This window comes from Jatropha curcas, chromosome 7, assembly GCF_041381405.1.
Source record: "Jatropha curcas cultivar XTBG-Jc1 chromosome 7, XTBG_Jcur_1.0, whole genome shotgun sequence".
In the NCBI taxonomy this organism is placed as follows: domain Eukaryota; kingdom Viridiplantae; phylum Streptophyta; class Magnoliopsida; order Malpighiales; family Euphorbiaceae; genus Jatropha; species Jatropha curcas.
Genome location: NC_143157.1, coordinates 4371321 through 4383491, shown reverse-complemented (window position 1 = coordinate 4383491; position 12171 = coordinate 4371321). Strand labels below are relative to the sequence as shown.

General features: G+C 31.2%; 1 protein-coding gene across 3 annotated transcripts; it reads left to right on the top strand.

Moving 5' to 3' along the window:
- Positions 1-926: 926 nt before the first annotated feature.
- Positions 927-8683, top strand: LOC105650892 (uncharacterized). Of its 3 annotated transcripts, none has more exons than XM_089724248.1 (5): positions 927-1029; positions 2208-2427; positions 5714-6086; positions 6582-6940; positions 8362-8683. In XM_089724248.1, exons 2-5 carry the CDS (start codon positions 2233-2235, stop codon positions 8446-8448), a joined length of 1014 nt encoding a protein of 337 aa, XP_089580374.1. In that variant the 5' UTR covers positions 927-1029; positions 2208-2232; the 3' UTR covers positions 8449-8683. The 3 variants fall into 3 exon arrangements, with proteins under 3 accessions (XP_089580374.1, XP_089580373.1, XP_089580375.1); XM_089724247.1 differs by having other exon boundaries at positions 964-1074; XM_089724249.1 differs by lacking the exon at positions 927-1029 and adding an exon at positions 2017-2097.
- The last annotated feature ends 3488 nt before the right edge of the window (positions 8684-12171 follow it).

Genomic DNA, 12171 nt, shown 5'->3' with positions numbered 1-12171 from the left:
TTGACAAATAATTGATACAATAACCTAGCAAAAGCTCCCTATTTATGGCACAAAATACAAATAAGTTGCATAAATCCTAGTGAACATTTGCAATTGATTAGATTAACATTGCAGGAGATCAGTTTAAACGCCGTAAATTGTACAACATGATTTTGCAAACAACAAGATTTTAGAAAAATACTTGAAAAAAAAAAGAGAATTTCAATTTAGAAGTTCTCTATTAAAAAAATAATAAAAATATTGAAATAAAATAGATATGAAAAAAAAATAAAATGCAGTTTGAGTTAGGCCTCATGTGCAGGGAGCAAATTATCAGTTTGGACTATATTTGGACTTTCGGCCCAATTCTTGAGCACGCAAGGCTAATCGGTTTTTACACCTTTCAAAAATGCAATATCAAGCACACATAAACAAATCATTTTAAAGTCTATTAAATAAGTAAAGTGAATTCTTTTGAAATACACTCACACTTACAACCCTTTTTTTCTTTTGTTTATAACCATAGGTGTCCTTAACACATCGGGCTTAGCTAATTCTGCTCCTGCCGCATTAGACTCATAAGGGATAAGCACTCTTAACAGAGATTTTCTTCATTCACAATGATCGAATACTCAATCTCTTACTTAAAGAACTTGAGTCTTTTTTACTGAAATGAATCCCATAATAGAGTGATCAAGTAATATATATAGTTTGAGAATACCATTTTCAAATTAATGATCCAAAATTTGAATTTGGAAAACCAGGCACTAATTAACTAGTGGACCCCATCTATTTATTTGCACAGGTAATCCCTATCAAAAGATAATAATCTAGCTTGAAAAAAATAAAATTGCGAAGATAGTAGCTCTTGTAATTGTAAAATATTTATTATTTTTGATTGACATGGACTTTGAATTGCTTGCCTTCAATATTAGGATCCTTGCCTCTAAGAACTCTATATATAGGGTCTTTCATTTTCCATTCAAATCACACAAAGTAACAGCAATTACTAGCTTGGTAGGTTAATTGATCCCTTACAATTAGCCTCCTGTAAGTCTCTTCTCTCTCCACCAACCCCCTCCTTTCTTTGTCAAGGTGCACACACACTTCCATATCTCTTTCAACTTGTTAAGGTTTCCACCTGCATTTCTTAAACAATCTCTTGTTAGAACAAATCTCCCACGAACATTATTTCACCCAAACACATTGTTTATATCTATTCTCTTTGTTTTGCATCGGAATTCTCCATTTTTGAGTTGGCCACCTTTGTATATATATATATATATATGTATACACATTTCTGTAAGGTGGCTAATTATCTTCTTGTAATGACCTTTTTATACCCATCTAAATATTTTGTTACTGTGAAATTTTTTTCAAAATGATTTTTTTTCTATTTTTTTCTGTTTTTTGAGTGTATGCATGATTTTTGTTTGGTGAATGCAAGTCCTGTACATATTCTATATCATGTCTGATGTTGGCTTTGGATCAACTAAAATGGTATTCCTCAAAAGAGGGTGATTACCATTTGATCTTAAAAATCAGATCTTGATGGTTTGATAATCAAGATCATCACTCTTTCTCTTCTTTCTCTTTCTTTCTCTTCTCTCTCTCTCTCTCTCTCTCTCTCTCTCTCTCTCTCTTCTTTTTCTCTCTCTCTATTGCTATGATGAATTGTTTTGTCTTTTGATACAATCAAGTCTGTCCATTTGTAGTATATGTGTCAGAATTCCAGGTCATTTTGATTTATACACATTGAGTGCTTCAGTTTAGACTCTCATGCATGAACGGCAATGGCAAATGGATAACTCTGATTATTTGTTGACCAATCCTTAAAATTTTTAGTTTTTACTTTTTCTTTTTCTAATTTTCTTTTTATCACTGGTCTGAATAAGTTTATACTAAAACAATATTTACCTCTATTTATATGTATATCCATATAATTAATTGTAATTTAGAAAAATTGTCACTTTTTGCTACTGTTTTATCCTTTTTTTTTTCCCTCAGTGAGCTAATTATTGGCTGAATATATATATGGGGTGCAGGTAATTGTTTCTCCAGTACAGCCAATATACAGTTAGAGGCAATATCTAGTCCACCTTTCTTCTGTTAACTTAGGTCCACACATAAATCACCATTGGTTTATATATATATATATATATATATATTGCTAGAGTCATTTTTATATATTCTGTTTTTAACAAGACCCATTTTTATATAAAACTCAGATCTCATAAGCAAAAGCAAGGAGAGATGGATTCTGGATTGTTTAATGGAGCAGCTTACTGTAATAACAATGGCGAAGTGGAAATGGTGGACCTCACACTGAAACTAGGGTTACCATATGAGGCTAAAAATCCCTCTCATCTTAGGCAACATGTTAATCATGTCCCCACAACCCCTGATCTTGCCAACTTTAACTTGGGTGGCCCCTACACTGCCTCTCAGGTAGAATTCTTTTTTCTGGTATATAATAGCTCAGGTAGAATTCTTTATGCTTAAGCTAGTCAATTTCTAAAATATTTTAAGATTTTGTTTTCTTCTGTTTGGATGATTTATAAAAAAAAAATAATAAATCCCATCGAATCAAATTGGACTGACGAATTCACAATTCTGTTTGGTTCAATTTTTTTAAAAAAAAATTCAGTTTAATTTTGTTTTAATAGAAAAGAAAAATCAATTTTCTTTTTCTGTTTGGTTTTTATTTTATATATATAACCGATTTGTTGTCTATCAAAATTGTCTGAGGTGGATCTTGAAAATTTTATACAGAAAACTTGTCTTTTTTTGCATGAGCTACTATGGTAATCAAGTGATCTAGTTCGATCTTAGTGTATGATTTTATTCCAGAAAACAAAACTTTTATGATCATTTTTTTTTTTTTTTTAAGGAGAACTTGAAATTATTCATTTTTTATAATAATATCCACTTTAATATGTTAATTATGCACCAAAACTAATATAATTTATTATTAAATAATTAAATTGTTTAATGATTTTGATTTTTTTTTAACTTTCACAATTAAAAAAAAAATTATTTTGTTAATTGTTTAAGGAAAATTTTACCCTTTAAAGTTAGACTTTCACTGTAAAGACAAAAATAAAACCTAATGACATCATATACACCAACCTGCTTTTAAAATGCTTTATTTTCATATGCTGATTGGACCATCACATACTGCACACATGAATGGTAGTGTTTGGCTAAAATTTAAATCAAAATTATTCCAATTCTATTTATGTTGAGAATTTTAAAATGTTTTGTTTTAATTAACTTTTCAATAAATAAATAATATATATCATTTGATTATTTACTTATTATATATATAGTAACCGAAAAGAATAATATTATTAATTTAGTATAATCTATATTTTATTTAGATCTAATAGGTTAATATATCTTAAATATTAGATTGTTTTCTTTATATTTTTAACCCATTTTAAAAATAATTGATTTATTAATCCCTTAGTGATTATTCCGTTAAATTTGAAAATTTTGACAGACAAAACTATTACCCGTATTCCATGGTTTACAATAATTTAACTTTAAATAAAAAAAAATTCAAACATTATCAAAAAAAATGAAAAAATATTAGTCCTTTTATTAAATGTCCTTTTATTAAATCCTTTATATCATACTTAAGTTTACGTACACATGACATGTAATTTCTCTCTTCTAAAATTATAATTTCAGTTTAGGTGTTCTTAAATATTAGTCCTATTTACATTATTGCAAATGCTTTTTTTTTTTTTTTTTACTTTCTCACAATACTTTTACATAATAATTTGAGTGAATAATTACTAATATTAGTTGAATTTACTAGATAGTAGGAAAAATCTTAAGATAATTTTAAATCTTGATATACTAACTATTTATCCTATTTTGAAAGTTTCAAGAAATTATTAATATAAAATCTTTAATTAGGGTCTTTAATATTATATATGGAAAAATAAGAAAAAACACTATAGTTAAATTAATTTAACTAACTATTCTTAAATTGCTCAAAAACATTTGAAAAGAAATTATCTTAGTATCCACTCTAAAAAGTGTAAAGAATACATTTGTCATCATGGCATGATCTAATAGGAATTTTTTCAATATGAATATTATAAATATGGTCGATTTTTTGACACAGTAATGAATAATATTTAGTAATCATGAGAGAAAATATTCTAACATTCTTTTAAGGGAGTAAATATTACATCTTTCATTGTGATACGATCTGATAAGATTGTATTAAAATGACAACTTCAGATTTCTTGGCTTCTTGTGGCGCATAATGAATAATTTGTTAATCGTACCAAAAATATTATGACAGTATTCTAATGGGAGTAAATATTATACCCAATATCATAGTTTAATCTAATAGGATTATGTTAATGTGAATATCATAGATCTCGTGACATCTTATGGCACGTAGTGGATAACTTGGCAGTCATAAGAGAAAATATTCCAATATTCTTCTAAGGAGAGTAGATATTACCCCGGCATCATATGGTGTGATCTAATAGTATGTGAATACTATATAGATGTTTTGGCATGTTGTGGCGCATAATGAATAATTCATCGGTCATATGAAAAAATGTTCTGACATTGTTCTAATTGGGGCAAATATTATAACCGATATCATAGTTTCATTTAATAGGATTGTGTTAATTTGAATACTATAGATTTCATAGCATCTTATGGTGCGTAGTGAATAACTTTGGAGTCATAAGAGAAAATTTTCTGATATTCTTCTAAGGAGAGTAAATATTATATTGTCATCATGGTGTGATCTAATAGGATGTGAATACTATAGATCTTTAGCATATTGTAGCGCATAATGAATAATTTGTCAATGATACGAGAAAATATTCTGACATCATTCTAATTGGAGTAAATATCACACCGTCATCATAATTTGATATAATAGGATGTTAATGCTATAGATTTCCTGGTATCTTGTGGCGCATAATGAATAACTCGGTAGTAGTCATAAGAAAAAAATATTATGATATCTTTATATAGGAGAGTAAATACTACACCTGTATAATAAATTTTGTTTCTAAAATCATAAATTTTGCACATTTTTTTTAGACTAAGCTATATACTTAATTTGTTACTTCTTTTTCTTAGATACTTAGGCTAGATTTGATAAATAATGAAATGTAATGTAATCATAAGAATTTTTAATGTCATATTTACAATAAAAACACTTTTAATTACATTTTATTACTGTTTACCAAAATGGAATTACTTTCACAAGTTGAATTCTTATAATTATTAGCTAATGTAATATGGAATCATAGTGTATGAACTTATAATATCTGCTTAGTTTATATTACTTTTCATTTTAATGATTAATTTATTATTATTTATTAATCTATGATCTAGAAAGCTTTTCAATTCTAAAATTTTTTTACCTTATTGTGTTTGTTTTGTTATTGTCTTCTTTATTTCATTTACTAGTTAATTTGCATAAATTCAACTAAATTCCATGCTACCCTTTATAATCCTAAAAAGATACTTAAACTTATAAATAAACTTCTCATTGTTATTATTTTTATTTTATGCTATATTAATTATATTGAGATAGGATCCAGTTGTTACAAACTTTCACACTTACTACTTTTTATGTAAACAGATACAAGTTTATGGATATAAATAATAGATAAAAGATATAAAGTTTATTTCTTGGTTTAAATACTAAAAATCATATTATACGTGAAAATTGATATACGTACTTGAACAGGCAGCACCGACTTTCAGCTATGCGATGATGATGATGGGAGGAGGCCGAGCTGCTACAAATAACTATGGGATGGGAGGAGGAAACTATGGAATGAGAGGAGGCGGAGTTGCTGCAAACAACTATGGGATGGGAGGAGGAAACTATGGGATGAGAGGAGGCGGAGCTGCTACAAACAACTATGGGATAAGAGGAGGAAACTATGGGATGACAGGAGGCGGACTTGCTACAAACAACTATGAGATAGGAGGGGGCCGAGCTGCTACAAACAACTATGGGATTGGAGGAGGCAGAGCTGCTACAAACAACTATGGCATTGGAGGAGGCCAAGCTGCTATAAACCACTATGGGATGATTAATCGCATGGGAAATGTTGGTAAGATTGCTATTAAATTTGGATTTGAACATTATAAGCTTGACGTTTAATAGGCTGGATTGTATGATCTCATCTCTAGTACACGTTGCTTTTTATCATGTTAAAAGAAGCAGAATAATTTTGCAGATGTATTGCCTGAGAAATGAGTATTTTTTTTGGCTTGGCTATGAAGACTTTGTGTTTGATTTTATTTTAACTATTTATTCTCTCAGTCTTAAGATAAATAATAGTTGTATCATATGAACTTTTTATTGTTTTAGTTGCAGATTTTTTTACGTAACATTTTCGGATCCGGTTGGGTTTTTCAAGGAGCGCCTATTGGCTTTGGTTTAGACACCTGAAATTATTAAGTTTTTCCTAGTGTTTTATGAAAACTAATAAAGTAGTTAACTTGTCTATAAAAAAGGTTTATAAGGTTAAGTTTTTGTACAAGAATGAGTTTATCAGCTATTAGATTTTGAAATGAAGACTATTAATTAACCATTTTTGTTTCAGGAATGGGTAACATAGGAAGTAATCTTCTTGGGGGCCAAAACCTGAACTCATGGGCATATGATATGGGAAGCTCATCGACCGATGGAATATTGAGGCACCATCAGCAATATGCTACAGGAATTCCTGCTTACCAGAACATCAATGGTGGTTTGACATTGCCTCCATTTCAACCTCATAGCTTGACTAGCTACACACTCCTTGACTGCTCTCCTTTCAAGGCACGCCAGACTGGAAAGTCCTCTTCTGTTGCAAGGCGCCCACGCAATGGGAACAACATTAACCCTCACAGGAGGTGCACCAACTATAATTGCAACACTAATGATACTCCCATGTGGCGTAAAGGTCCTCTTGGTCCCAAGGTATGTGTAATATGCTTCGATGTCTTATGATATTGGGAAATTGGAATTGTCTAGAAGTTACTATTTTCTTTTGTTTTGTTAGCAATTTTTTTTTCTTTTTATGAGGAAGGAAGCCATAGTTCTAACTGGGTTCAGCTCACTACTTTCCTATACTTAAATCTCTCATTTGCTACTTAGTTTCACTCACGTCGAATGATGTGAGTGGTTTTAAGATGACTTCCAAAATTAGGTAGGAATTTTCCTTTGGAACTCATGTTTTGTTAGATCCCTCGACGGATTGCTTGTTGGCTCACTCATGATGTTAGTGGTATAGCTTATCCTAAATCATGCTTATAATTCTTTAAGCTTTACTCTCTATTAAAAAAAAAAATAAAAATAAAACAAAAAAAAGAGATGACTTTCTTAAGAGGGTTGATCTTCCCTAAGTTTAGAAGCTAGAAATTGGCTTTACTATCCCCTTAATTAGTATAATATTTAGGACTAATTAGGGAAAGTAAACTTTTGCTATATTATATGAAATTACATTTTATTTTACATTTCTATGCATTTATTATTTTATATTTCAATGAAATGTTGAGAAGTATTGATGTTTTTGTGATATTGAAAAACCGAAAAAAATTTATACTTATTTGGAAGCTTACAAAAAAAAATTACTAAAAAAACAATTTTCTCTTTTCAAAAACAAATTATAATTTAGGAAAAGTTATCAATTTAGTTTTCTCTACATAAAATAAAATTTTATGTTCATCATTAATATTGTTTTCATCAATTTCATGTAAGATATTATATAAATAAAATATTTGAAATATAAACTTTATATTTAAGCTGGATTAGATACTAAATTCATTTCAACTCAACTAAAACTGTTCAAATCAATCCATTTGATTTGAATTTGAGAGAAGCAAACGGTAAAAGATTGGTCTCATTTTCACTTTTTCTTTTTGTTTGTATATGACAAGATAAGGATGTAGTAGATAAAGAAAGAACTGTTTATTGTGGGTCCCAATGCCACCCAATTTTAACAGTCCCTAATTACAATTGATATTTAATTGGTTTGACTCAACTAGTGTAACTGCAACTAATTTCAAATGGAGTTTGTTTTGAAAACATAAGAATTTGCTGTATATCATTATATATATATATATATATATATATATATATATATATATATATATATATATATATATATATATCTTTATTGAATTGATTTGGTTCAGTTATTAAGCGAACTTAATTTTTATAAGAGTAAAAATATAAGTTCGATATTTGAAAACTATACTTTATCAGAAAAATTAAAAACATTTACACTATACAGTCCGAAAAGGATAACAATCCCTTGTTATAAAAAAAATAAAATGGTTTTGTCACTTATATATATATATATATATCATTGTTGGACTAATTTGACCTTTTGCTTGCAGTCATTATGCAATGCTTGTGGAATAAAATATCGGAAGGAAGCGGAGAAACGAAAAGCCAAAGAAGCAGCCAAAGATTCAAAAGCTTGAAGGATTTCAAAGTTCTCAAAGAAATTAAAATAAAAGCTTGCTTTTTTTCATAAAAAGTAGTTTGGACCTTGGTGTGTTGTTTTTATGTTGTTGCTGTTGTAACTTCTATAAATCGACTATTTAAGCTTCTTTCCGCCAAACAATGGCAAGAACATATAGAAATATATTATGCTTCAAAAGGTTGGCATAAACTATTGGCTTAATAAGTAAAGTGAAATTTATAAATTTATTCTCATATTACAGCATAATTAATTACTTTTTCTTGGTTTTTTAAATACACTATTTTATCTACGGCATAATTAATTACTTTTTCTTGGTTTTTTAAATACACTATTTTATCTACGGATGTAATTCGATCGGTATGAAATGGAATGATCCTTATTTTAATTTTATTTCAAAATACTTGGGAATATAAAACTTCATTTCATTCCGTTCCAAATGTTTTTTTTTTTTGGAATTTAAAATCTTATACCAATATCTTTTTATGAAAATTCGATAATTCCAAAATTTTTAACCATAAAAATAAATCTAGTCAATTATGATTTATTTTAAGACATAAATTTTTAAACTTAATAAGAAATACTCGATTTATTTATTTAAAATTGAATATAAGTACTTAAAAAATATAATTAATATTTCATATATTAAAAATGGAAGCTCATTAATGAGGAATGAGAATATTCTAGGAGCAGATATGGACTCCAAACCTAAAAGGGGCCAAGGAAAAACTTTCAAAATTAAAGAGGTCAAAATCAAAGGAAAAATAATTTTGTTGCACTATTTTATAAGGGAAATTTTTTAAAAAAATTTGGAGCTTGCGAGGTCTAAGCTCCTCCTAGTCTCCCTCCTTCTGTCTTTAGATGTACTTTAACTCGGCAACTTTCCATCTAATTAATAATAAAGCAACAACAAATAAAGAAAATGCAAAGTTAGTGTGATCGCGAAATGGATACAATAAAACCTAAAAAAATTAGAAATAGAAATAAGAAAATAAAAGTAAAAATAGATCAAAAGAGCAATTCAAATAAAAAAATTTAAGAATTTCAAAGTTAATAATTAAAAAAGAATTTTTATTTTAAAGTATAACAAAAAAATATAATATTTTTTTTCTCATCACTTTGACATGAATCAAAGAAAATCAATGAAATGAAAACTCCAAACTTTACGTTAAGTGGGGAAAAGAGTATCGACATTTGGGTTTTTTTTTTTTTTTTTTTGATATGTCTGTCTGTCAGCTGGTTCCTCCTCCCCTGCCGGTTGATGTTCCAGTCCCGGCTGGGCAACCTCCTAGAGTTTCTAATCTTTCACTAGCACCTGGGATCTCTTTTCGTGATTGTCTTCTTTCTCAATCAACTCAGGCCTTGAACCATTCTTTCATTTTTCAGTGTTAAGTTTTTCAGTTGGGTGATGCCTGGGCAGGAAAAGTCCGCTTGGAGTATGAGGGTTTTGACCCTTTGAAACTAAAAGTAGTGGTTGCACTGGAGGTTATTTAAGAGCATAGTGAACAATGGACTGATTGTTTGATTGTTATAGTGTACGGAAAATCATTTGGTTTTTCCTTTTTGGTTAATCGCCTAAATTTGCTAGGGAAACCTGGATCAAGTTTGGAAGTTATTGATTTAGGCTATGGATTTTACTTGACTAAATTTGATGATCGAGAGGATATGTTACGTATTATTTCTGAAGGGCCATGTTTAATAGGGGGTCAACCATTATCTATCCAGAAGTGGAAGCCTGGTTTTCAGCCTTCGACGATTATTCTTTCTTCCATGAGTACTTGGATCCAGCTTATGGAGTTTCCTATGGAGTTTTCTTGTGATGAGGTTCTTTTTACTGCGGCTAGTGCGGTGGGCACTCTGATTAAAATTGATCGTCAAACTGCACTGGCTACTAGGGATAAGTTTGCTAGAGTTTATGTTGAGTTAGACCTATCTCAGTCTTTGATCCCCATGTTTTTGTTGGTGGAGTGTGGATGAGGGTGGAGTATGAAGGTATTATTAGCCTCTATTCTTCTTGTGGTAGTGTGGTTCATCGCTCGGAGGTCTGTTCGGATTCTGCCATGGAGGTAGTTGAGGTTAATAAGGAGTTTGGTGGTTCACAGGATAAGGCAATGCAGGAGAGTGGTTTGAATGTTAAAAATTCAAATGATGGGTTTGATGCTTGGATGGTGGCTTAGTGTAGACCGCGTCAAAATTTCAAAAAGATTTTAACTTTTAGTGTTAAGGATCATTCCCGATCTAATAAGTCAACTGGTAATCGGTTTGCTTCTTGGGCAAATGAGGAGGGATAGTTGCATGAAGATTCGGTGGCCATGTAAAATTTTTGCTATATTAACTCCTGTAGAAATTGTGTGGGCCAAACTAGAGGGAAGGCCCCTCAGGTTGCACTGGAGTCTTCCAAAGGGCCTGTTCTTAGACTCATTTTTGGCCTGGTAATGGTCCTTCTAGTTTGAATGATGGACTAGGTTCTTCAAGTTTGCTGTAGGCTCATTCTTTTCCATCTAGTGTTTCTGGCGGGTCTACTGTTTTGGCTACGCCATCCTTTGTTAGCATTGGGTTGGAGGATAAAGACTTGGATGTGGGTCGGTCTATTGGGACGGAGCCTACCTCTGCGGTAGTGTCGAGGTTAGATGTTTTATTGGGGCCTGACGGGGGTTTGAGGTCTGGGTTGGTAGTGCGTTCAGAGGGGTCCATTAGTGTTGGTGTACCAAGTGCCAAAGGGAACCGAAGTCCCCTGAACTGCAAACTATTACGGTCTCTCGACATTATTGCAGGCACAGTTTGCTAGTGATGGCAGTGGTGCTCCGGCGGCTGGCTGTGTTGACATTGCGAACTCCTCTAGTGACGAGGATGGTGATGTTTCTACTGAGAAAGATGATGTGGTTGTTGGGCAGTCCAATCACCGATGTCAAAGCCGGAGTCCACATCGAGTTTGAGTTCCAATTGCTGGGTTCCTCCTTTTCCTTTGCATTTTTTCTTATGGATTTAAAAATTTCTATGCGGAACTATGGGGCTGCGGGTAAGAGGAGTTTTTGAACTCAAGTTAATGAAATTCAGAGGGTGCATAGGCTTGATATTTTAATTGTCGTTGAACCTCAAATTTCGGATGCTCGGGCTGTGTCTGTGGTTTGTAAGCTGTGTTTTTCGAATTTCATTCTGTCTCATCCTATTGGTTTTGCTGGTGGTGTGTGGGTTCTGTGGCAGTATTATTCTTGCACTATTCATGAGCTTGTGGTGGATACCCAATGTGTGCATTGTTCTATTTCTTATCCTAGGTATTCTAATTAGTTTTTAACAGCAGTTTATGCTAGTCCTATTCGCGTTCGGAGAGATTATTTTTTGTCTTGTATGGTATATATAGCTAGTCAGTTGCATGTTCCTTCGCTTTTATTTGGGGATTTTAATGATATTGCTAGTCTTGCTGGGAAAATAGGTGGTGCTGTGGCCTCTATTTTTAATTGTTGTCATTTTGTTGATAATTGGGATTGGTGTTCTTTGTTGGATTTGGGTTGTGCAGGTTGTCAGTTTACTTGGACCCATTCTGTTTCAAGTATTGGTGTTATTCAATAGCAGCTTGATAGGGCTTTGTGTAACATAGACTGACGTGGTGCCTTTCCATAAGCTTTTGCTATGTCTTTGCCTCGCTTGGCTTCTGACCATTTCCCCCCTGTTGCTTGATACTAAAGGGTTTTCTCCTTTTCCTGTTAATAAACCTTTTCAATTT